Here is a 27147-nt window from a genome sequence, read left to right on the forward strand (position 1 = left end):
GTTGCGCCCGTGAAAAATTTCCCAAATCTTCTCTGCCAATGCCAAACAGCTTATTCTGCCATTGACTTGTTTGGTGTTTGGTGGATTGGATGATTGAAGTTTGAAGAAACAAGACATATTGGTAATTCAATCATTTATTAATTTCACAAACAGGAGCCTCATAGCGTGTGGAAGAACCATACACAGCCACAACAGCCTGGCACCTCCTCATGCTGGTCACCAGCCTGGTCACACACTGCTGTGGGATGGCATCCCATGCTTCAACAAGCATTTGTCGCAAGTCAGCCAACGTGGTTGTGTTGGTCACTATGGGATGAACAGCACGCCCCAAGTGTTCAATGGGGTTGAGGTCAGGACTGCTAGCAGGCCATTCCATCCTCTCCACTCCCACATTCTGGAGATAGTCTCTGATAAACCCCGCCCTGTGGGGGCGAGCGTTGTCATCTTGGAGGATAGAGTTTGGTCCCATACTGTGGAGATATGAGATTGCCACTGGTTGCAGAATCTCATCTCTATACCTCTCTGCATTGAGATAGCCTCCAATGATGACAAGCCTCGTTTTTCAAGTGAGGGAGATGCCACCCCACACCATCACATTGCCTCCACCAAAAGATGTTATTCTATGAACATATCGTTCCTCCACATTTCCAGTGCACGTGTTGCCGATACCAGCGCAAACGGGCCTGATGGTGAAGGGCAGTCTTGGCATGACTCCTGGCAGCCCTATGAGACCGGAGATTGGCTGCGTGTAGTATGTTCCAGATTGTCTGGGCAGAGAGCCGTCGGCCATATCATCCTGCAAACCTTGACTGCAAATCTTTAGAAGACAGCCTACGGCACCTAAGTGCTGACGGGGTGATGAAATGGTCTTCTTGGGGTGTCGTCTTCTTGGGACGCCCACTTCGCGGCCTCTCTTTGACATCCCCCGTTATATGGAACTTGGCCTTCAGTTTTGAAAGGGTAATAGGGCTCACTCCAAATAACGCCGCAACTTGGTTTTGCGAATCACCAGCTTGAAGTTGCCCTATCGCAAGGGCCCTATCCAGATCAGTCAAACGTGGCATGCTGATTCTTGGAGCAGACACTTACTGACTGTAGCTGTACTTACAGTAGTAGGGCCCATGCTCACAGGTGCTGCCAATCAGGTGCCAATCAGGCACCTGATTGGCAGCACCTGGGTGTACCAGAAGCTCAAAACAAGTGTCAATAGCAAGAGCAAAATAACCTGTTTGGCAATGGCAGAAAAGATTTGGCAAATATTTCATTGGCGCAACCCACATTCTCAGCGCTGCTGCTCATCCCACAAATGCATGTTCCTTACAAATGGGGCACCATTTGAAAGGGAACTAAACAGGCTTCCAACAGTATAATATGTATTGCCAAAAAGCATTGTTACCACAGAGAAATAATCTATCAAACGCAAATGTCCTTGCTTTTTGTGCTAAGTTTATTTATGGTCTTATAAAACTAGCAGAGTTCAGCTATTTCTGTTAGACTCAAATCATGCAGGCAGCACACATCAACTGCAGAGTTATGCTCTTTGATGAATAGGTATTTGATTGCAAGTGACTGTTACATATACATAAGACATTCAACTTAATTTGACAAATCAAGGAAAAGCTATCCAGTTGACAAAATACAGGACTCCAGGCATTCCATTTCCTTGGCGTTTTATTTATTAATACAAAAGGTAGTTTTTCCCATCCACACTTCAATCTATAGAGTAAGGAACAGGAATGTGTGCAACAATGCCTGTGATGGCGCAGGAAATGTATCTTGTTTCTAGTCCGTCAGATACAAAATCAAATAAAAATACATGTGTGGTGATTCCAAAAACGATTTATCTTCAAAACTTATTTCTTAACAATATAAATCCTTGTCAAATACAAAACATCCATAAATAAAAAAACAAAGAACACCTTCAGCAATTGCTTTTACAATTCCCTTGCATCTACATTCACAAATAACATTTTAAAACACGTCCATTACCAGCAATGACTTTTACAATTTCTCATCATGTTTATATCTCTTTAACCTCATTGTTGGGAGAACTAACAAATAAATAAGGAAATAAATACATGTCTGCTGCCAAGGCGCTGCAAGAAGCGTTGGGTGAGGCGCACTGCAGAAGCTAGCGTAGCAGAAGAAAGAAAGAGACCAATCCACTGTCCACAAGAGTCCGTCTGACTGTGTTGTACAGAGTACCTATTTAGTCACAGGTGTGTCTACACGCTAGCATAGTTAGCGAGCTTCTAACTAAGAAAATACAAAAAAAATACTGACATCGTTGATGGACGTTTGGTCTGAACGTGACTTGGAAAAGTTGGGATATTAACAGATATTTCTGAGAGAGTCTTCTTTTTGAAAAGGATCTCAGAAGTCGTAAAGCAAACACCAGTACCGCTGGTCATGTGTTGCTGTGCCTCGCCAGGGCTGGGCCGAGGCCGGGCGAGCCCTTTATAGTAGTAGTATAGTAGTAGTATAGTAGTAGCAGTAGTTAGGGTTAGGGTGGTTGGTCAGGAATAGATGGTGATGACCTCCCGCCCCCCTCCTCGGACCAGAAGCACTCGCTCCAAGCCCTCGGTCAGAACCTCAAGGAACTCCATGTCTGACGCCAACGTTAAACAAATCACCCACCCGGTGCGAAACAACACAGAAAACATGCAACACATATTCTATGCTGCCCCTGCTTACCTCCAAGCATTGGTCAGACCACACGCACCGCAGCTCGAGCGCTCCGCTCAACTACCTCAGGTGGACGCCTGGTACCGCCATCGCTCAGAGCAAGCAAAGCTCCATCATCACAGTCAAAACTATTCTCTGCATTGGCACTGCAGTGGTGGAACGAGCTCCCTGCTGCCAGGAGAGTTGCTCACCGGCTTCCGCAAAAGACTCAAGACTCACTTGTTCAGAGTTCACCTGGACTCTGCATAGCCTCCCCCCTAACCCCCACCCCAACCTTATGCAATTATTGTATAATGTACTTCCTTGAACTTAATGTACACACTTATTGTATGTTGTACGTCCTGGCACTTGAAAATAGTACTTATCATTGTGTAGCATCTTATCCTAGCTATCTTTGTTGTATACAGGGAATGGGTTAACCTAGTGATTGTTAGTGCTTGGCACTCGGTTCTATGAACATCCTTACTGTACCAACAGCGATATATGGTTTCTCTTTCCTTCTGACAAATTAACTTATTTTAGTCGCTTTGGATTAAAGCGTCCTCTCAACGCCCTAAACTTAAATGTAAATGTAAAAGGAACTAAGGAAAAATGTAAGGTAAATGTTAGCTTTGTAAGGATACAGTTCTCGTCCCCGCCCGTGTCCCGGGGCGGGCCTGGCATGTTGAGCAGCACCAGGCGGGCGTCGTGGGACCGGTTGACGATCACCTCGTTCAGTTTCACCGCCGTGTGCATCCGCCTCACGTTGGACTGGTCCCTGGAGGGGGGAGAGAGACAGAGACACAGAGAGAGAGAGAGAGAGAGAGAGAGAGTGAGAGAGAAGAGAGAGAAAGAGAGAGAAAGAGAGAGAGAGAGAGAGAGAGAGAGAGAGAGAGAGAGAGAGAATGAAAGAGAGAGAGAGAGAGAGTGTTATGGGTCCTTATGGCACTCACAGGGTGAGTGTCTAACGCTGCTTTCAGGCGTAACGACGTGATATGGTGTGAGATGCACTTTAAGGCTGAGTAAACCACCAGGACACTTTGTGCCATTGGAAAATGCTCTGTATGGGTCTCAGAAGTGTTAGAACAAAGCTGTTTTCATTTTGACAAAAATGTGTAGGTCCTTTGTACACACTCCACGTTACACTCCTCGAGCGTGAGGTGAATTTTGACCATGCTGGACAATGTCGCTCTCACTTGCTCAAGGCAATCCCAGTGTGTCGTTTTTCTTCTAAAACCATTACGACTGTCACAAGTATTTGATATTTGAGGTGGAAAAAGTTGTTCTGCTTAAACAGGCATTCACTAACCCTTTAAGTGTTCGCTCAAACGACGAAACCGATGAAGTCATTTATCCTCAGTCATTAAGATTCTCAAAACAGAAGTCGCTCCGACTCACGGTTTTAGGCTGATGAGCTCTCTGAAGTTCTCTGGCGCGTTGGTGTGGTTCCTCCTCTCCGCCTCACACTTCTCCTTGGTCCAGGTCATGTGAACCTTCTCCGTGGGAGACTCCAGCGCCTCCTCCTCCTCGTCAGAGTACAGGCTTCCCATGCGCACCAGGGAGTGCCGGTCCTTCACCAGTTGGGCCTTCACAGGAGAACAGAGGATCAGGAGAGATGAGGTTCTAGTAAAAACTATGATTTTAGTAGCTTTAGTAACTTATTTATTTTTTACTTTTTTTTCTGTTTTGCAGTTTTATATTTTTTGGATTGATGTATTTGCTGCTTGATTTTAAATTGAATATCCTCCCCATTAAATTGCATGTCAAAGACTCTTCTTTCATGCCTTGAAAGAAATTGTATTTCATATATTAAAGCCAAGGATAATGGGAACCAATTCCAGTGTAATTACCTTAAAACAGCTTGCTAAGTGCTTTCACATTATGAAATCAGTTAGCAGACCTATACCAGCCTGAGATATTTCCATCTCCCCGTAATTACAGACAGATTTGAACAGTACACACCACGGTTGTAACATGTCCCCTAGCAGTTTTGCGACGGCTAAACCATTAAGACTTCACCACACTGCGCAACCTAATAGTTTGAGACATTCATGTTTGAATTAAGTACATAGTTATTTGTCGAATAAAACGTATTGACGACATGAAAAGCAAAAATACTTCTTACTTTCTTTTTCATATTATCAACACTAGCTATCCTTACATTATATACCGAGATAACATGAGATAACGATACAGAATCTAATAGTTATCTCATCTTATCACACCAAACAATATCCTGAGGCGAGAAACATATTTGGCTACAAATAAATTAAAATCATTATGCTCATTCTCAATGACCCTTGACACATATCATTCACTGAGTGCTACAGGGACACAGGGTTGAATTGCAGACAAGAGCCATTGTGACCAAAGGTTTATGTTGCCGCTAAGTGAGTGGGTGCTGCGCACTTGACTTGAATTGTTAAAGGAGTTTTTGCCATCGTGATCATAATGATGATGATTTTTCTGGCATAATTTACATTTTGAAGCTAGCCAACCGTTTCAGCCTCAAACGATTGGATCGTCCCACCAAAAACATTATTCAATAAAATTAAATACAGTGTGATAAAAAAAGTAAAGCAACAACAGGCAATGCAAAATCACACTGGGACGTTGCGATGTCCCCTAGTAGCATGTAGAAGGTAAAGGATCTGCCAGAACTCACCTCTCGGTCCCTCTCTGCGCTGGACAGCCTCATCTGCCTCAGCATCTGAGACCTCTGCTCCATCATCAGCGTCCGCTCGTACGTGTAGGCAGAGATATCGCTGTCGTGCTGGGGAACCGAGCGTGTGCGAGTGTGAGTGTGATACACTGATCCACCACCAGGAGCCCTATGTCTCCGCATGGGAGCTGAGCACGCAGACTCACCATCTCCACCACCTCCACCTCAGCCTCGATCCTGAGCTGGTAGAGGAAGGTGGCTAGGTCCTTCTTCATCTGGATGCTGTTGTCGTCCATCTGGGCCACGGTGAAGATGCGCATGTTGCACTTCCGCCACACCTGGAACACAGAGGCCAAACATTTTAACAACATTTTTTTTTACTTTTGTGTTTACTTATTTTTTTCTCAAGGGAAATCAAATACATCAGGCACTTGAATCAAAATCAATCGTATTAACGGAACTTGTTTAGTCTCGATGACCCTGTCACTACAAATCTATTCATTCATTCATAAACTGTAAACCATCCATAAATCAGATCATGTGGAGCAAACAGTGTAGATGGTCTATCAGATAACATGACTCATAATCATACTTCTATTCATAAAGGCCAGTACATCTCAAAAGGTTTAGCTATGAACCTAAAGAAGAGCTGTCTGGAGGAGTCCCTCTCAGCGGTCACCTTGTGCTGCTTGAGCAGGAAGGGCAGCAGCATGAGCATGCCCCCGTCGTGTACGATCCACCACACGTCGATGTTGCCGTCGCTGAAGCGTTCGTGGTTGCTGGGGTAGAAGGACACGTTCTTGGGCACCATCAGGGCCAGGTGGGCGGCCGTGGTGCAGCGCACCGTGTCTGGGGGACGGACGGAGATCAGCCGTTAACAATATGAACGGGAGCTGTGGATATCTACACCTGATTTAAGCAGTGGTGAGAAATTCCCCCCGAAAAATAAAAAATGTAAACAATATGTATATATATTTTTTTATTATTGTTAAAAATGAGTATGAAAATTATTCATTGATTTTTACCAAAAACCAACGTTTTTTAACAAGAATAAATGAACAATTTTAAACAAAACAGACTATTGGTTAAAAATAGGTGGATTTTTTTGGTACTTTCTTTTTTTTTACCAAAATAAAAAAAATGTAACTTTTTATTGTTGCACTATTTTTTGGGGAAATTTTCAATCACAATTTGAAGGAGCAAAATCCCTGGTTTAATTTGAAACTCAAATCCCAGGTCAGCATCTTCAACCACAGAACTCAAAGGTTTTGTCCCTCTACACATACTGATGAAGGTCTTCCAGGCGCGGGGGTCCTCGCTCTGCCTCCAGCCGTAGGGCCAGCCCATCACCACCGTGTTGTGCTTCATGCCCCCCAGACCGCAGGACTGGATCAGGTGGGCGATGCCGTCCCGCACCTTGGAGGCTACCACCACCTGGCAGAAGCCCTTCACCCGCTCAATCTCCATCATGTTCTTGATGGCCTAGGGAGGGATGTGACAGGGGGGAACACAGTCAGGGGGGAACACAGTCAGGGGGTAACACAGTCAGGGGGTAACACAGTCAGGGGATCACAAGCAGGGGAGAACACAGCCAGGGGGGAACACAGTCAGGGGGGAACACAGTCAGGGGGGACCACAAGCAGGGGGGACTTTAGAGGGATGAACCAGGAATTCTGCATTTGTGTTTATCCTTGTATGTCTTTATTAAGCAATTTATTTATTCGTTAGTTCTTCACCGCCTTAACATTGAAAACAATTAGTTACTTGAAATCATATTATATATTCAATCTCAATTTCTTCATCTTCTTTGGTATAGTACAGCCGTTATAATATATTTTCTAAGCTTCGAATGTATGGGAAAGATTTGTGTTGATTATTTTAAACAGGTATTATTGCTTGGAATGCAGTATGGACAGTATAGTCCTGTACGAACAAACCAACAGAGATAGCCTGGTGGGCCAGACGTCTACCTGCCGTCTCTACCTGTTCAGATGCCTGCGTTTCCCCGTAGCTCTCCAGGAAGTTCCCCTGGATCACGGAGCCCACGATGGTCAGCCCTTTGCCCGCCTTGAGCTGCGAGGCGAAGGTCAGCAGCCGGGGGTATTTGACATGGAGGTCTTCGTCCATCTTCAGCAGCACCAGCAGCTGAGGTCTTTCAACAAAGATAAGAGTACACAGAAGACTGAGAGTAAATACTTCAACACATTTTAGTTTATCGACTTTGAATCTGATGTGGTGCGCTGAATCAGGCCTTCTGATATTGAGACCACCTTGTACCTTCTATGTCATGCTAGTTCCCTCACAGAGACACTGGCCAAGAGTGTATACAAGGCTTTATAAGACACACATGCTATAGTTGGTGCAAACAACAAGTGGCCACGTTAAATATCTGTACAGCATAAAGGCCAATCCACTTAGAGCATTTTAAATATTCTCAAAACACAATGTAGGTTACGATAATGCAGCTCATTAATTTGTAATATCACAACTCATTTCAAGTACATTACAGCCATACTAGATGGGTAACTGAATATGCTCTTGCAATGTATTTTTAATGTAATGTATTTTTAATTGTTCTATATGCAAGGCACTTTGAGCCTGTGCTTGAAAAATGCAATATAAATAAAGTGTAATATTCTAATTATTATTACGACCATCATTCGTCTGACAAATTGAGTCAAATCAGGAGTTAATGAACCTAGGTACAGCGGCTTGATTCCCCGTCCAGCAGAGTGCTGTCTCATATATGTGTGAAGTCCCGGAGTGCTGAAGTGTTCTTCATCTGAAGCTCTACCTCCAGTTCTTGGTGTGGGGCGGCCCGACCTCAAGTCTCAGCAGAGCGTAGCGAGCGGCGCTCAGTGACAGGCCTCTTATCCCATCGCCCCACTCCTTCTCTGCCCTGTGGTTCCAGAGGCGGACACAGGTGACAGATAGCGGGAGGGACACAAATGGAAAAACAGATACACAAGTCAACACAGACGTGTGGCGTATGGTAAGTAGATGCCGCAGCACTGGCAGCTTGGTGCAATACAGGCAAAAAGGGGAAAACACACAGGGAACATTCCTCCACACAAACACACCGGCGGGTAACAGACTGTACGAGGGAGAGGATCGCAGCAGGGGAAGTAGGAACAACCTTTTGATAATGTCAAAAGCAAGTCGGTTTGGATTTGCTGCACCCCGCGGGCGACTTATGCCTTTGAAGCAAACGTGTTCCCGTTGGGGCGATCTTTTATGAGTAATTCCTTCCAAATTGGTGTGCCTAAACGCTGTTTTTTCGGCTGAAATAACGTAATAACGTATCGTAAAGGGGCTTGCAGGGGCAAGTCCTCACTGTTACCTACTGATAGCATCCTGGAGGTGGTTTCATTTTGCATAATGGAGAATCATCTCTGAGCAATACAACGGAAGGCCCGGTGTGTTTGAAACCTACTGGAAACCATGGCAACTCATTCCACATCCAATAATGGACAGAATGCTGGGTAATTCACTGATAATACTGATACTGATGAATGTAGTTGAATATATAAGTAAACTACATGTTCTCAATAGGCAACAAGACTTCGTACTCCCCTTCGTAATTTGTTACAAAAGGAAAAAGATATTATCATTATCGCACAACATAAATGACGTGGTGAAAAACGAAAAAACAGTGACTCACCCTTGGTACTCGATGTACTTGTAGATAAGGCCGGCGATGCCCATGGCCACGATGGCGTAGTACCAGGATGAGACGAACATCAGCGCCACGCACATGATCATCCCCAGGAAGGACAGCGCCCTGCGGACCAGTGGAACATCAAAGTCAGTACATTGGAATGGTGTATTTGTAATGGACATTTGGAGACACTGTAGTGGACGCATACAGTTTTGATATCCACAGAGAGATGGACCCAGTGGTTCTCATCTTAACCCGACATCACACCTCCGCTCACCAGTGGTAGTACTTGAAGCGTGGCCTCCAGTTGGGTGTGCGCAGCAGAGTTTGGACGGCACACGCCAGGTTCACGAAGAGGTAACACATCAGGAAGAACCTGTTGGATCAACACATATAGCGTTAATACACACTGGCGTCTGCATCGATGGAGCTCAAGGTTTACATTGCAGATTGAAGATATATCCTCTGTGCAGACGATTTAGAATTGATCACAGGTCGACATTATACTTTCTAATTGTGCATGTCTACGCGTGTCTACGTTGTATTTTTGCATTTCCTAGATGTACTTTAGGATAGTTCCGGCAGTGACAATAAAAAACATGACATTTCCTGAAGTTCCTTCGGTATCTTGTCAACCCTCATCCACTTCACAGGAAATTCATCGGGTATTCGCATGAGTTAGCATGCATAAAACATGTTCAAAAGTGGGTGCTTGCGTGGGTGCTGCTGGTAAGGGAGATGAGTGAGAGAGATTGAGGTAAGTGAGAGAGATAGAGAGAGAAGGAGACAGAGTGAGAGGGAGAGAGGAACAGAGAAAGAGAGAGAGAGAGAGAGAGATATAAAGTGAGTGAAAGAGAGAGAGAAAGACAAAAAGAGAGAACGAGACAGAGAGCTAGAGAGAGAAAGTGTGTTAGCTCACATGGAAAGGATGGGGGCCACCATGTCCAGGGAGGCGATGAGGATGCCTAGTTCAGCGATGACCCCGGTCAAGAGCAGGGCCCAGGTGGGCTCTCCGTTGGCCTTACCATGCCCAAACACCTGGCACGGTACGGGAGGAGGACTCATCAAACCAGCTCATTTACATCATAGAGTTATGCAATGTGGTAGAGTTTGAGTGCTACATAATGTTGGGTGACCAGGCTACCCCGTTTTGGGTTAGGGTCCGAGTTGTCCATGGGAATATCCCTGTTTATTTTCTGGCGGGTTTACCAAAGCTTAAATACATCATTGTAAACCATCAGAACTGTACTGCCCCAGTCCTCTACTACAGTCCAACATTCACCCTGAGAAGAGGGGCCAGATGGATATAGGTCTGTTTTCCTTTCAGAAATATTAACGTAAGATGTTTGGTTGTTATATGCCGAACTACAAATTTCCCCGCTTTTCATTTCAGAGACCTCCTTAACATAATGGCTGTGTTGTTCATCCCACGAGCGGTGTGTGTGTGTATTGTGCTCGTACCCGTAGGAACGGGATGATGTTGTCCTTGGCGATGGCCTGTAGGAGGCGGGGAGCACCGGTCAGGGACTGGAGCCCCGCCCCCACGGTGGAGAAAAAGGAGCCAATCACGATGACCCAGGGTGACGGCCAGGACAGAGTCCCCACCACTAGGTTCTTATTGACCGCGTCCCCAAACCTTCAGACAGCCACAGGGGAAAGGTTTGTAAGAGTGAGAGTCTTTCAGTACGTTATGATTACCTATGCAAGGTGAGGAAACTAATATGACTTGTTTTAATGCAGTTTGCATACAGGAAAACTGATATATGTCTCATACTCTACATTTTGATGACTTACTTGTCCCTCAGGACCACACCTTCGATGCAGGCCCCAAACAGAACCACAGAGCTGAAGTCTGAACGCAGCAAGTCAAGGAGATGACTCTGTTACAATGCTCTGTAACAACGTTACATCCGCTCAGGTGACTGGATTGTTATGATTCATATTCCAAATAAAATCATCTCAGAAATACATTGACTGTTCTTATCACTTCAAGCGGTGGTTAAGTGTGGATACAGACGAGCGACGTGGTGGTGATGGCCAGGATGGTTCCCACAGGGATGGACTTTTGGGCGTCACGGAGGTCTCCCGACCGGTTCGACCCTGCCATGATGCCTACAGCACCAGGGGAGAAAGGGAACAGGATTACATTGATTACATTGTACATTCCAATGCATCCACATTGGAATACTTCATGCCGGAAGTTTAAATGAAGAAAGGCAAGAGAGAAAAGGTATTAATAGATTTACATAATCAACAATATTAAAAAATCCATTATCAAATCTTACTCACTTAAGAATACTAAACAGGTTTGGCAATTTCAGCATGTATAAAGCTTAGTATGAATCTATCCACATAAACACGGGTTAGGATTAAGAACAGGGTTAGGGTTAGGGTTGGTTGTTAGAGTCTGGGTTAGGGTTGGTTGTTAGGGTTAGGGTTAGAGTCAGCGTTAAGGTTAGGGTTAAGGTAAGGGTTCCTGGTCTTTATGAGCGCTGTGAGGCGAAGGCATCGTACCTGTAGCAGAGGGAAAGAAGATCCCTACCAGCAGCGTGAAGGATGTGGCGATGTCTGCAGTCACATACATGCCAAAGCTCTCCGTCGCCCCCTGGGGATTCACCGAGGACAGGCCCGCTTTCTCCATCACCTCGTCCTTCTGCATGTAGTCCCCCCACATGTTGTCTGACGCAGGCAGACAGAGAGGCAGACAGGCAGACAGACAATACATTTGACATTGGAAGAATTTGGAACAGGTTCACTTAACAGATAAATGCACAAGAAGAAATCAAATACTACTGAAGTAATTTAATGAAATAATTATTAACTTATTATAAAACTGAAAGTGAATTATAATGTCTTGTGGGAAGGAGGAGTCCACCTGAAAAATACTAATTACCCTTTCCTTAGATTACAAATTCACCCAATCTGCCTGACAAAGTCCCACAGTGTATTATTTAATCACCACTGATAATGCCGCTAGCCAGGCCGGGGATGGCCGGTATCTCCGTCAGGTTATTCTGGCTGAAGTAGTCGTCACACTGAGCGCTGCTCACGTTCCCCTCGGGGCAGAAGGACCTCCACAGCTGGCTCGGGACGGTCTCGTTGCCCACCACCACCGTCTTGGAGCACACGTCGAAGAGGTCTCTCTCCAGGGTTCTGTTGCCCAGCATGCAGACCCTGCAGGGAGATGGGACGTTAAGGTAGGACAAATACTAAAGTACTTAAGTACTACTCAAAGTCACAACGACCAGCGCCACGGGAATACCTACCACAACAATGATAAGTAACAGCTAATAATCAGACCAGACATTTGGAAATCTATGGATGGAAAGGGATATGACATTGAAAAGGCAAAATAAAACTGCCATTTCTGTTAACGAAAGAAAACAACAAAATACCGAATTATGCTATTTAGCAGACAGCGATTAGTATTCAATTTAGAAGTAGATACAGGTTAGGCATCTTGCTCAAGGGAAGCCTTCCAGTAGGGTACAGACATTGGGGGATCGAACCCTTCACCTCTATACCCTCTGGTTGTTTATCAAGGTGGACTCACGTGAACTCCGGGGGGTGCGTGATGGATTTGATGGCACCGGCGTAGATGGAGAAGATGGAGATGATGACGCAGGCGAGGAAGAGCGAGGCCAGCTTGTTGACGTACTTGACACCCACAAAGACCACCAGGGCCATGAGGCTGAGGCAGAGGGTCCCATACACCCTCATGTTGTTCAGCATGGCGCTGTCTCCGCTGTGGGGGTCGCTGGCGTGGAAAATGGCCGCCTGGGGGAGAAGGTATTTCTGGAAGAGAAGAAGACAAATTAAAGAGTGCATTTGATTGAAAAATAAAAAATATATACAACAATCACTGAATGCAGCAACTAATTATTAAATCGTAGTTTTGTGCGAAAAAACACTATTTTATTTCTGTTAAATATTGTTATCTCGGACCCAGCAGTCCATCAAGGTTATAGCAGAACTTCTTTGGGGGGCATAGAGCCTTAGCCGGAAACAGGAAAGGGGTGGAGTTTCATCCTGTTTCCTCAAGCGAAACGCAGATATTGTAACCAAGAAAACTAATTTGCACGAATGGAAGAAGCCTTCAAAAGGGAATTTAAATTTGTGTTTTCTGCAGTGGCCGGTCTTCACCGCAGGATTTGATCCAGCAACATGATTGGTAGAAACAAATATGAGGGGAAGAAATGCAAAAGTCTGTCCATGCAGCTTTAAGCAGTTCTGCCGTCAGTCTTTTAACATCCATCAAAAGTCGGATGGACAAATGGACAAAACTAATCAGCTTCAACTCTCGTCATTTACGTATCTCGTCAAGAACCACATCACACAGTGGGCACAGTTGACGGCGTTCCAACATGTCTTCATCTTAGATAACAGATACCAACTAACCAGGAAGATTTCTATAGCCCCAAGTATGTACATGGCAGCGGCGAAGGTGGTCCCCAGGTAGAAACACAATCCCACCGCCCCTCCGAACTCTGGGCCCAGCGAGCGGGAGATCATGAAGTAGGCTCCTCCAGCTGAAACAAAGGACCCGCCGTTACTCACTCATAATGAATCATAACTAATACCAGCACCGACACGCATTGTAAGTTCTGACTGGGATTATAGTGTTTTTGCAATTCATCCACACTTCAGCCTCGTACCGCCCGTTACTCTGAGTTATCCAGAGGGCTGTTTTGAGTTTACTCGTTCATCGGGGTTGGATTATTTCACCACGCTGAATAAAATGTGATTCAGGGGTGGAGGGGTAGATAAATGGAGAACTGTAATTGCAAATGTCTGCAGAGTGCATCATATTTTGTATTATAAAAACCTAACGATACAAGGGAGCGATAATACGGTATTATCGAGTTTATGGTATAATTACCTGGAACCACACCGTTCGTCGCGATGGCGCTCATTGATATGGCTGTTAGCATTGTCTGTGAAGAAATGAAAAAATGGCTGATATAAATATAATGCTTTCATCTCTCATTGAGATCTTACATCCGCTGACGCTCCTACACTAACAATAAGAAGCAGGTTATTGAAGAAGCGAAAAAGGATAAATGTGTTGGAGGCTAAAAAAACACATGTTTAACACTGATAGCTTTGTTTGAAATGATTCACATGCCGCCCTGCCCTGACTTCCGTCACCATGCAACATACAGTGTATTCTTGTTTTATTGACTGTTGGGTGAAAGCAATGGATTGTGACCCAGATTCATGTTGGAAACAACGACCGTGTGTGTGCATGCGTGTGTGTGTGTGTGTGTGTGTGTGTGTGTGTGTGTGTGTGTGTGTGTGTGTGTTCAGAGTGTTTGTGTGTGTTTGTGTATGTGTTCAGATTATGTGTGTGTTTGTGGTCAGAGTGTGTGTATGTGTGTGTGTGTGTGTGTGTGTGTGTGTGTGTGTGTGTGTGTTCAGAGTGTTTGTATGTGTGTGTGTGTGTGTGTGTGTGTGTGTGTGTGTGTTTGTTGAGATCGTGTTTTTGTGTTTGTGTGTGTATGTGTTCAGATTATGTGTGTGTTTGTGTTCAGAGTGTGTGTATGTGTGTGTGTGTGTTCAGACTGTGTGTCTGTTCAGAGTGTGTGTGTGTTCAGAGTGTGTCTGTGTGTGTGTGTATTCAGAGTGTGTGTGTGTGTCCAGAATGTTTGTGTGTGTGTGTGTCCAGAATGTGTGTGTGTGTGTGTGTGTGTGTGTGTGTGTGTGTGTGTGTGTGTGTGTGTGTGTGTGTTCAGAATGTGCAGGGGCTCAGACTGTGTGTGTGTGTATGAGTACTTACACACGAACAGCACATGAAGACGATGATGAGGGACTGAGCAATGCCGGCCGTTCCTACGATCCAGGTCAGCCGCAGAAACAGAATCACCCCAAAGATGTTCTGCAGGCAGGGCAGGTACACCCCCATCAGGGTGCCCATGTTGGGGGCCTGTCGGAGGGGAGTGGACTCTTAATACAACAGGAATGCAGTATCTCACACGTCACCAATTCATAACAGGTAAAGACAGACAATAGTTTATGTGATAGTTCGGGGTGTGAATAAAATCTAAAATGAATGTAATATAGTCGTATATTTGTGATTTAGCAATAAAGGTAATACGATTTCAAAGCTATTGATGAACTCAATCCACAGTGAATATGTGCACCTAATAGACACTTGTAACACATGTTACCCCTCACAGGGGACATGTATAGAGCAGGGAACATGTTAAGAGCAGGGAACATGCATAGAGCAGGGAACATGCATAGAGCACGGGACATGTATAGAATAGAGTCATCAGATTAGGGTTAGGGTTAGGGTTAGGGTTAGGGTTAGGGTTAGGGTTAGGGGGTTAGGGTTAGGGGGTTAGGGTTAGGGTTAGGGGGTTAGGGTTAGGGTTAGGGTTAGGGTTAGGGTTAGGGTTAGGGTTAGGGTCTGACCTTCGGGGCCTTCCTGCGGGAGACGTTGGCGCTCTCCTCTTCCTCATGCTCCCGGGCTCCCTGCGTGATGTTGGTGTAGTTGACCAATCGGCTGAGGAAGCTGGAGACCTTCGGACGTATGTCCAGCTCTTCCTGTAGGGAACAGAGGAGGGAGGTAGTCATGGAAGAGTTGATCCAATGCATGAATGAATACATCTCATAGGGGTAGGACATCTTGTTTGGGAATGTGTAGGCTACAGGTGGACTGCGGACGGACGGCAGATGGCTCAGGTGGTAGAGACGGCTGGCTGGTAACCCGAGGGATGCCAGTTCAATCCCCAGCTCCTCCTAGCTCAGTGTCAAGGTGTTGATAATTAGCTTTCTCTGACGAGGCGGCTGTCGCCTTGCATGGCTGACACCTCCGTTATTGTGTGAACGTGTGTGTGACCGTCTGTGTGTGTGTGAATGGGTGCCTTGAGTGGCTTGTTAGAAAAGTGCTGTATAAATGCATTCCTTTTAACAATTAGACATTAGGATTCAATCTCACAATCGTGAAAAGTCAGTACTATTAGCTCAAAAAATACTATGTCCACAACTATTTATATTATTATTACTTTTACTTGTATTAATACTGCTACTGTTATAGCCGCACAGCCAATACAATTAACAATAACGAACCACACACAAAATAAATCAATTACTCTTAGAATACATATTACAATCTGCATATCTTGTGATCATTACGTTTAATGACTGTGTGTCATACTGTCCATAATAAGGATTATTGTGACGCGAGCTATTAGCTCAGTGGGATCAAGGCTAACAAGGTAAACAGCTGTTTGCAATAACAGGCGGCTGCGTTCCAATGTTAAGTGCCATGGCGTGGAGACGCAGCACATTAGCCTTTACTGGAAAGTGCACAGCATTCAGCACTAAAAGGGTGCATTCGTATCGCATCTATGTGAGCTCAATCACCACCATTGTGATTTGCACCACACTATGCCACCGTACTCAAATGCTCCTAACCTTTGTCCCATTCTCATTCCACTGTTTGATATCAGAGAATCCCCACCGTTACGTCTCTCTCTCTCTCTCTCTCTCTCTCTCTCTCTCTCTCTCTCTCTCTCTCTCTCTCTCTCTCTCTCTCTCTCTCTCTCTCTCTCTCTCTAGTCTAATGTGTTTGTAATATGTTAAGTAGGATGTTTCTAAGTAATGTGCAGCGTTTGTATGAACAGACCTCAAACAAGGCCAGATTCCGGTCGTAGAAGTCGTTTTTCCTGGCAGCCTCCACATTATTAAGGAATGGACTATCTTCTTTGTGATTCCCAAGTCCTACAAAAGAGACACATTTGAGGGACAAATTTAGAATTGCTCAACAATTTATAATATATATACATTGAGGAAAAAAACGAAACATGTCAACACAGCCACGTTGAATCCAATTGAACAAAAATGATTGCTTCATTGTATGACCTTAACAACTTATACAACCTGTTCATTAATTTTGAGGAAACATATTATTGTTGTTTTAGGATGTCATTATCAATAAAGTCATTTTATATTCAGCATGACTTCGATATAGATTCCAGATGTACAGCCGAGACCCACTTGAAACCTTTTTTCACAGTTACAGTGTTCTGCACAACATTCCCCAGAATTTGAATTACATGGGTGACCTTCAAGTCAAAACATAATTTCCCAAAGCAGATTTTGAGCTGAGAAGCTTAAAATCACCTTACAAGGGATGGATCTCAAGATACTGTAGCGAACATTGCCCTTGCCGAACCACTGGCAACCATGTTAACGTAGCTTAGCAAACTTGAGGCAACAATTACTGTTGTAATCTAATTTCATCGTCAATAAAATCCTGCTTTCCAAGGGGGAAGAAAATGCAGCAGAGACAAGCTGAGCCTAGGGCCAAGAAAGTGAAGCTGCAATTCACACATCCACACACACACACACACACACACACACACACACACACACACACACACACACACACACACACACACACACACACACACTAAAACACAAACATAAACACACACACACACACACACACACACACACACACACACACACACACACACACACACACACACATGGACACACATTACAAAGAACACACCTCATTAACAAAAAAACTAGCATGTGATCTGTGGGTTATTAGAGCATGTAGAGTTTGCCACTAAAACCTTCCTGCTAAATTCAATTACGCGACAACAAAACACTCCCAGCTCAGTGGGCATGAAACAAAGTACCGGAAGACCCTCGGCGGGGTTCTCTGCTGCCTGCGTGCATTCCTACAGTACAGCTGCTGCAAAGTGGAGCTGGCTGCGTCCCCATAGAGCCCTTCCACTCACCTGTGGTCCAAACCCCCTTGTAACTGCTGCTGTTGTTATGGGGCAGCATGGTTGCTGAGGTTCCTAAATGGGCTGTTGTACTATGATGTACTACTACTCCCTATGATGTCGGCTGTGGTGCAGCACTGTGCTCTGAGCTGCGAGGGGGAAAGTCAATCACCATTCACACACAGCATCACCCAGGGTCAACAAACAACCTGAGGCCCCAGCACGCACGCTCGTACACACATGGACACCCGGCCACACACACTCATACACATCTTCACCAATATACACACACACTTATAGTCACACTCGCATGCAAACACGCTAACAGACTGCGAGATCCAACAAAACAGCTTGCATTGTAAGTGTTTTTCGACATAAAAAGAGGTTGAGGTATGAATTTATACAGGCTAATAGTGATGCATAATTTGCCAGGAGATGTTGAATACTCTTGCAGCCAAAACAGGGAATATGACCCTTTTAAATACAAAATAAAAATTCCCCCAAAACGGTGGCGATCTCGTTAACAAGATAAGACATAAGCAATGCTTATGCTGCCCTCTAGTGTTTGAATGCTCTTAGTGGCTCTTCAGGAATATCAATAAAAACAGAAAACAATTATTTGATGCAGTACTCAGTGTTGGTTGTGCCTTTCTAATGCAACATATTTTAAGGACCTGTATCATCCAATCTTGAAGTCAAACATTCTATGCAAAGAAAAGTTCATGCCTATATTTTGCAATGCATTCAAACATTGATCCAGTTATAAAGGAAATTAGTTCAGGCTCGTACCCCATCAGAGCTGGTTATTCATGTTTACGTACATTTTAACGTGTTGCTGTTGACAAGGTAATGTTGTAAGATTGTCACAGGGCCCTCTGTTCACTGCATGGAGCCCTCAATACAGAGCACAAGGTCAAAGGAGCTAGCGAAGGGGTGTTTTGTGTGTGTATTTGTGCGTTCCTGTGTGTGTGTTTGTGTGTGTGTGTGTGTGTGTGTGTGTGGCTGCGTGTGTGTGTGTGTGTGTGTGGCTGCGTGTGTGTGTGTGTGTGTGTGTGTGTGTGTGTCTGTGTGTGTGTGGGTGCATGCCTGTGGCGGGGGGGGGTGTCTCCAGCTAATAACTTCACTGTGGACTTCTAATTACAAAGATTAGGGATTAACTCTGTTAGAAAGTCACAAACAAACACACACACACACACACACACACACACACACACACACACACGCGCGCACAGGAGGTCGCCTGCCATGACAGCCTTGTGTCAGGGCACACAACGGTAGCACAGGAGATTTATGCTAGCGTGTTTCGACAAGTCACTCGTTGGTCTCTCCTCTCTGAGAGACGATCCACCACCGTTCCGAGACTGAAACACTATCTGAGATTGCTGGGAAGGTAAGAGTAACCGCACAAGCAGGTATGGGAACAAGCTGAGGTATTTTAATTAAACTGCCTCCTTGTTTCAGGCGACCACCCTGGTGCTGATGAACAGATGAGCGCTGTGTATAAGTGATGAGATGAGTTGTATGGTACATCGAGAGAGCATGTCACACTAGTCCGTAACATGTCGGACCTATGGATGGAGATGATGTCATGGGATCACACTGACCCTTCTATGGCAATTACAGCAAGTCAATATTAGTTGTTGGACTATAGAAGCAGGGCACGGTGTCTCCTTGAAGGCTGTGATCAATGATCATCATTTCCGAAATATTACACCGCTGTGATGATAATGAATATCACCCCTCAGCATTGACCCCCAGAACTTCTCCAGAATGTTCTGGGGTTGGGAGACTTAGTAACCAACAGGCATTTGTGCAGATGGGCATCAGCCAGAGAACGCTAGATCATCAAAGTATCCAACCTCCCTTCAGGCCATCCTCAAAAACTTCCCCAAAACATAGGACTAGCTAAGTAGCTTTAGATATAGGTTTGTCTAAATTTGCCAAAAATGCTTCTAAAAAACATTGCCCACCCTAGCATTAACAGCTCTTCGATACAGGTGGCTGTTTTGTCTCTTCAGCTGACCTTGAATCTGATAATCACCCGAAAAGATGGACACAGTGATATGAATTAGATGGGCCTTTCATGGGCTAGATTAGACCTAATTAGAGTACAGTTTGTATGACAAATTGGTCATGTGAAAGCATATTTCAAACGCGAGACCGGATCAGAACACAACCGAGACGGCCTGGATGAGGTGATCTTATAGGTCTCATTACGTATACACAGCGAGAACCCTGCTGGGTTTTGCATGGTGAGAAGGGAACTGTCATTACCATGACATTACTGATGGACACACACAACCCCTACTGCTCAAAACTTCACAAGACATGTCTTCTGTGATACGAAGCAGTGTCTCTAAAACACGTGAAGCTGGGGCACTAGTGCACCTGTACTGCATTTTAGTAGTGGCACCAACTAAATAACACAGTGTGTTTGTATGCCTGTGTGTGTTTGTACGTGTGACTGTTTGTATGCCTGTGTGTGTGTGTCTGTGTATGTGTAGAGGTTGAGAATAAGCCCTTTCTACCTTGAGCCTCTACTTCCCAACATCCTGGTTCTGATAACCAAAGAAACCGCCAACACTGTAACTGCACAGCCAAACTGGGATTCTTCAAAAACACATAAACATCGATTTTGTTATTAATAAGTGGACTGACAAATGAGGGGCTTTATTATAGCTTTTACTTCTATTTATAAACTAGTGAGAAAAGTCAGCATGCCAGGACTGTTAGAGCCGATTAGCCGTGGAAAACAATATCGCTCACCATTAGCCCCTTGGGCTGTGAAAGCCGCTTTGCTGAACATCCTGTTTAATGATCATTTAATACTGAGAGGCAGAGAACTCATGCAGTTTAGCCCACTCTACCATGGGGGGTAAGTTGCCAATAAAAATGTTTGCGTGCGTGCGTTTCTGTGCATCTTTCTCTGTGCTTCTTTGATGAACAAGTGTATAAAGCGTAATGATGTACATATATCATAAATATATGAATATCTATGTGTATAAAACGTAAGTCTCTTAGCCAGGCCCAAGTTTATTAGTCAGTATGTCATGGTTGTCACCTGTGCTGTTGCCTACTCAATAGAAGTTTGTAGTATAACTTCATCCAATATTTGCCGAATTCACCAGATGTCTGACCATGTCGTCACATGCAACAAATACAGCTCAAATCAGTTCTGCAACACTTCAAACGGCGTGCAGGTTCCTTGATCTGGAATACTCCTATCACAAGACCAGAGGAATGCTAGCGTGCAACGCAGCGGTGCATGCTAGTTCTTGACTGGCGCTAATGATGAGGAAAACACAGCAGAGCAGCCAGATTATTTTGTGAGCTAGCCTTGGGAGGCACGACTGAAAAAAGTTTAGAAGGTCACGAAATGTGAGAGTCGGTGGATCAGTGTTGATGTTTTCCGGGCTGCATAGTAATGCCATAGGAGACAGCATGGTGTCTGTCATTAGCAGAGACTATCTGTTCAGTATATTGAAAAGGAATCCACTGATGAAGCTTCCAGACATCCCTCTGACAGGAGTATTTAACAGATGGTGCGGCAATTATGATAACACTTAAAACCAGATGGCAAAATAAGTATGGATGTCTCCGAAAGCCTGTGGAAGAGTTCTGTCTACTTCTTAAGGAAAGCATTCCACGATATACCATTCGGGAGAGCTGACAGTAATCCAGTGTCTTTCACTTTGTCTCAAGCCTCACAACAGCCGTATAGAATGCTATGTTCTTTGCACATACCATAGGCATAAAAATACATATCAATTTTGCACAGAAGTTTGTTTCTGGAATGAGAGCATTAGGATAACGATCGATCTGTTGGCCTATTCAATTATACAGCACTGGACTTTAAAATGGCTCTTGGTATTATCTCTAACAATTCATGTCAATGTCAATGTTCAGTATCCAGGGTTATTAAACAGATTGTATTTCATTCGCAAATGCGTTAGTAATATAGGATATTTAATATTTAGTTGTATTGGTAACAGCACCAGTATCCCTATCCATATTTAAGCTCTTATGAAAAACCATAAGAAAAGTGATATAATGTGTTTGTCCTTTCCTGTCCGACCTTAAATCCCAGAACCTTGGAGTCTGTCAGCATGAACTCATTTTCCGAATGGGTCACAAGGTATCCCTGTCCTTTATCATGAGCGGCCAAGTTTAATACGACCTTCAAGGACACAAGCAACTTCGCTAGCCTCAGGGAATAGTTTAAGGTAAGGGGAAAAGGAAGGGCTTCCTGCTGTTACAAACCGATCATATCAGGTTTTGTTCAGGTCATATTTGTTGTGCCCTATTCTGTGTTTCACTGGTTTCTCACAAAGGTTTTCAAAACAACCAAAAATGCACAAACCTACGTCACATAGAATCAGATGCAGACATGCCACATACTGAATGGGCCTTTACCCGATACATTACGGCAACAGCATCGCCGGTCATTCTTGACAGCTGGTCAAATAGAAGAATATCAATGCTTAATTTCTTAAGTTCAGGCAAACACTGAACAAACAAAAGCGACCACATTATGAGGTCATTATCAGTTTGAACAACCAAATTAATCAACTGAGGAACTCAATGCAATATCAACATATCAGTATTCAACATGCGCCCCCAAAATAAACACTATAAGTCTTTATAAACAGACAGCAGCATGTACCCGCACACACACGCCCACATATCTGTCATGCCATCAGCATGCCCCCCCCCCCCTGCCCTGTGAACATAGTCTTAAGCCTTGGTGTATGATATATCTCAGCATACGGTATACGGGAGTATTATATACACTGTGTGTTTGGACTAGATCAGAGCGAGCCAATGTTCTTTCAGAATGTGTTAAACCTGAGGAGGGACTGACTCTGAACTCTTACAAAGCAACACTATCTGGCAGACAGCCCCGTAGCCAGCTCCATATAGGATCTGTCGAAAAACAGTAGTTGGGATCTTTACAGCTCAGATGCCTTGCTGTAGAACACTGGGGCAGCACGTTGGGCTTTTGACCACTGGTCTGTCTGCTGTTTCTAACGATTCCAGAAGCAATTGAATGAAATAAGGGCTGTTAGCATGCACAGTGTTGCCACAATGTTAAAAGATCTCAAAGCATGGGCACATGTAAAGATGCAACTTATTTTATTATGTTACATATTATGTTTTGTAAAATAATCAAATTTAGCACATAACACCATCAAATAGAATGTAAGGATAACATGTATGCGCAATTCAGGAGAACACGCCTCAGAGAGGCGTTCCCGCTAAGACAGTTTGAAGTGTGTACCCAGGCCAACAGTTCACAGAGAGACACAGATCCAGCACATGGCCGGCATACTGCAATGGTCCTCTAGCGGAGGGAAGCTCAGCTACAATGGCCACACTGTTCAGTGAGCAACGGGGCACAGAGTTGTGTTCTCAGACCTGAACAAACTCAGCCCTGTGACAGGCTAGGACGCGACATGACACTGTGGTTCTACAGCATGTTCCATACCCGGAGCCACCACACCCACCATGAAGTCACGCTTCATACGCCCGTTCTTGGAACACACATCTAGCACAGTGGTGTTGTTTTTATCCGGTTCCACCCTCGACTAACACGATAGGAAAGTTGAGTTTCTCCATCACATCTTTTTATCACTTTCAGGACAAATTAAACAAAACTATGTTTATTCAATGAAGATGTACCCAAGGATTATACCGGTCAGGGAGATCAAACCTTCCTTAGAGTCTCTCCTGCCATCACTAAAACCTCCGTTACCGATCCAAATTGGCAAATTCTCTTTTCAGGACCAGTACTTTCTTTTAAATATTTTGCAACAGGGGACACACAACACTACTGACAATCACCCACATCCATAAGGTTATGGTAACTGAATTTTAATAGTTTTGTTTGAACTGGAGAAGCCGTTGTGATCATTTCCATAATTAAAGATATTCCATCACTCACTCTCTCTGGCTCATGAGTTGAGGCAATAGAGCTTAAGTCTTCGTTTGCTTTAGGACATTCTGTTGGTTTTCTTTAAAATGGAAAGGCAGTGGGATCAGAGGCAAGAAGAAGTCACTGGAACAAATTGATCAGCCCATAGCCATAGCATAGCACATAGCTAAACTGTCAGGCCTTAATCTTATCAATATTCTCCATGCTTGAATTAACATTTCATATTTCCTTCATGCACTTCTTTGCATTCGAGGGACATAGTATCAGAAAACTTTGCCACAATGTCCCGAAACGCACTCCCTCCTTTTAACACAGTTTCGAAGGTCAGATTTTAGTGGCAGACTGATAGACACATGCGCTGACAGACAGACAGGCAGACATACGTGCAATCTGACAGGCAGGCAGACAGACAGCCAGACAGACAGCACGTGGGACAGACAGTTAACTGTGGTTCTCCTGGTTAAAGATTAACCGTGCTCAACGAGTTTCCACGACCTGACATGGACTGTCAGAGAGGTTTACTGGCAGCCACGCAACAGTAAATGAATGGGCAGCCAATGTGTGTGACCGCGGCCAGCCCTGTTCCATACAGTAGTAGACCTCGGGCCGGCCCACCTAGCCATGTCACGGTGCGGGGGCAGCCACTCCCAAGCCTGTCCTTTTATTAGCCCTCTGCCTGGATAAGCCTTGCCTCTAGTTTGTCCCTTTGTTTATTTTATGGTTTTGTTTGCGACTCCACAGGCCACCCAAACCACCACAAACCAAGCAGTCATGAAATCCAATCCAGCACCAACACAAAGACTCTCCTTCTGTGTGCCTCCGGCTCTGTGCGAAGGAGTCAGCCATATCTGGTTGTCTTAGTTGCTACAGTACACACACGTGGAAACAGAGAGGGAGAGGCTGGGAAAGAGGGCCAGACAGACAGACTAAAACAGGCTGAAACAGGGAACTGAGACCTGGGGTGCTTTGCACTGCGTAGTGGAGATGAGTGTGCTCAGCCCGCTCTTTGTCAGAGGAAATCCTCTCTTGGCACAAACACAGCTCCGTCCATGGGAACGCTTGTTTTTGAGTTTTTTAGCTTCCCCTTTGCTGCAGGACTGTGGCCCTGCCAGTCCCCTCGCTCTCCTCCCCCCTTCTCCCTCCCAGGCTCCTTCACGGGAGCTTTCGCCTCCCACATTGTGGTGTCTTTGTCCCTATTCCCCATACATCTTTAGAAGGAGTTTGGGGTGCAGGGTTGGGGGTGGGGATCGTTGTGTGGGTGATGGGGCAGACACATGCCCGAGTTCTGTTGAATTCGGGGTTCATCCAATATCACAATCTTCTCTGCTTCCTTCCCTGTGACAGCAGTGTCTCCAGATCATGCCCTCTAGTGAACTTTAAAAAAAAAAACCTTTCTGCTGGGAACTAAAAGACAAAACAGTGCCTGTTGACCTGAGAGATCACCATGGAAACCATGAGAAACCAGCTGCTCAGAGCACTCGCTAGACACTTATTACCCGCTCCCCCCCACCCCCTGAGGACGTGTCTTACCAGCCCCCCGGATAAGATAAGTGTTCCCGTGAGCGAGGAAACAAAAACAAAACAACAAACATGGTAGCCAAGAAGCCAATCGGAAGCGATTGGAAGCGGTTGCTGTAAGTCGGCGGTGCCTTGGTGGCTCCTCACCATCAGAGCTGGCCGTGTCCTGGTGGCCCGGGTAGCCTCCGCCAGCAGCATCCCTGTGATCCACCCAGTTGAGCCCTTCCAGGCTGTCATAGTGGGACTGGCCGCGGTCCTCCACCGGCACCACTGTGAAGTGAGGCATGGCTGGTTGTTGTTACTCTTCTTCTTCTTCTTCTTCTTCTTCTTCTTCTTCTTCTTCTTCTTCTTCTTCTTCTTCTTCTTCTTCTTCTTCTTCTTCTTGTTTTAAACTCAGCCTCCTCCTTTTGGGTCTCTTTAGGCAGCACTCCTACATAACGGGCTAGCTGTTAGCCACCCGCAGCCCAACTCTCTCTCAGAGGCTTCAGAACTACATTCCACTACTCTGCGCTCACTTCCTCCGCGGGACATTAACATACTGCCCGCCCATACTGCCGGAGACCAGCCCCTCCCGGAGCTGCTGGGAGGGGGTGTGGGGGTGTGTGGGTATACGTGCATTTGTGTGTGTGTGTGGTGGTGTATGTAGGTGGGGGTGGGGTGGGGGTGTGTGTGTGTGTGTGTGTGTGTGTGCGTGTGTGTGTGTGTGTGTGTGTGTGTGCGTGTATGTGCGTGTGTGTGTGTGTGTGTGTGTTGGTGTGTGTGGGAGACTCCCAGTGGGGATCATCACAGAGGCATGTAGAGTGGAGAGAAAGAGAGAAGCATTTTCTTCCTTTGTGAGTGTGTTTGTGTTTGTGTGTGTGTTTGTGTGTGTGCTATGTGTGTGTTTGTGTGTGTGTGTGTGTGTGTGTGTATGTGTGTGTTTGTGTTTGGTTGTGTGCATGCGTGCTTCTATGTGTGTTTTTGTGTTAATGTATATGTGTATGTGTGTGTGTGTGTGTGTGTGTTTGTGTGTGCACTCACCAAGCTGGCTAGTGACAGCTCACAGACTTGAGTAACTGTTTAAAGTTCAGACAGCCAGCCCTCTGTGTGTGCGTCGGTCCTTTTCCTTCCAAAACCTGCGCGCAACGTGGCAGTTTGGAAAATGACTGAGCCCTGCGAACGAGGGGCGACCAACGGCGTTGAGCAACAGCTCCTGTGTGTCATGAGGTCACCGAGGGCACAAGGGGAGTATTACTGTTGTGTTGTCTGGATACCAAACACTGGGCTGAGAATTCCCAAACCATCTCTTTTGCATTCTCATGTATTTGGTGGGGTGTTATTGGTTTTTCTGGCGAGGTACAGCAAGGTTGAACAAGACTACAATAATCGCTCCTTTTTGTGTTTGTGTTTTTGTTTTGGGGTATTCAAAATATGTTTCTTCGCGGTCTGTTTACTTGCGCCAGCTTGCAGAATTTTCTTTCTGCGAATCACCTGTTGCCAAATAAAACATCACACGGTATCATTAAAATACAGTTGTTTTTTTTGCAGTAAAACTGGCGAAAAATTGCAAATTCGCAACATTGTTTTGACAAAATGCTAAATTATGACAGTGATACTTTGAACTTAATCAAACTGAATCAGTGTTTCATGAAAAAAGGAAATAGCCCAGGGGCTATTGCCTAGCAGCTGTTAAAGTTGAAAACATGTGAATTCCTCCTGTATTCAGAAGATATACTGCCTGACCATAAAGAGAACTACATCAGAGACAACTTTCTGTTTGCGAAAATCAGCTGACATGTTAAGCAGACATTCCATGTGTTCATTAATTTACTTGGTTTAAAGACAGTAAAGTTATACATTGAAACAAAACAAACACAGATAAAAAGCGATGAAAAGAAATGTCTACATTCATTATGGGGCTATCCCAGTCAGTGTGGATAATGTATTGCGGTGATATGTATATTTTCTATTTCATGACAAAATATACGTA

The 27147-nt window shown here is 44.9% G+C and overlaps 1 protein-coding gene across 2 annotated transcripts; it reads right to left on the reverse strand.

Annotated features, from left to right (window-relative positions):
• Positions 1-1669: 1669 nt before the first annotated feature.
• On the reverse strand, positions 1670-25635 carry slc12a4 (solute carrier family 12 member 4). 2 transcript variants are annotated; one of them, XM_079736240.1, is made up of 24 exons: positions 25326-25635; positions 16615-16709; positions 15399-15530; positions 14761-14907; positions 13864-13918; positions 13383-13513; positions 12538-12779; positions 11944-12158; positions 11499-11663; positions 10998-11096; positions 10779-10836; positions 10446-10620; positions 9904-10022; positions 9262-9360; positions 8988-9107; positions 8121-8225; positions 7310-7478; positions 6613-6808; positions 6006-6175; positions 5533-5664; positions 5330-5437; positions 4063-4250; positions 3309-3442; positions 1670-2608 (listed from the first exon to the last, which is right to left on the reverse strand). In XM_079736240.1, exons 1-24 carry the CDS (start codon positions 25462-25464, stop codon positions 2517-2519), a joined length of 3285 nt encoding a protein of 1094 aa, XP_079592366.1. In that variant the 5' UTR covers positions 25465-25635; the 3' UTR covers positions 1670-2516. The 2 variants fall into 2 exon arrangements, with proteins under 2 accessions (XP_079592366.1, XP_079592365.1); XM_079736239.1 differs by having other exon boundaries at positions 1670-3442.
• Between the last annotated feature and the right edge of the window lie 1512 nt (positions 25636-27147).

Source organism: Pollachius pollachius, assembly GCF_949987615.1.
Source record: "Pollachius pollachius genome assembly, chromosome: 5".
Taxonomy (NCBI): domain Eukaryota; kingdom Metazoa; phylum Chordata; class Actinopteri; order Gadiformes; family Gadidae; genus Pollachius; species Pollachius pollachius.

Coding starts and splice junctions, on each gene's coding strand:
- slc12a4 (XM_079736239.1), bottom strand. CDS start 25,464: ATGCCTCACTTCACAGTGGTGCCGGTGGAGGACCGCGGCCAGTCCCAC. Junction 11,664..11,943: donor GGCTAGCGGCATTATCAGTG/GTGATTAAATAA, acceptor TGCCTGCGTCAG/ACAACATGTGGGGGGACTAC. Junction 4,251..5,329: donor GCGCAGAGAGGGACCGAGAG/GTGAGTTCTGGC, acceptor TCTCCTGTGAAG/GCCCAACTGGTGAAGGACCG.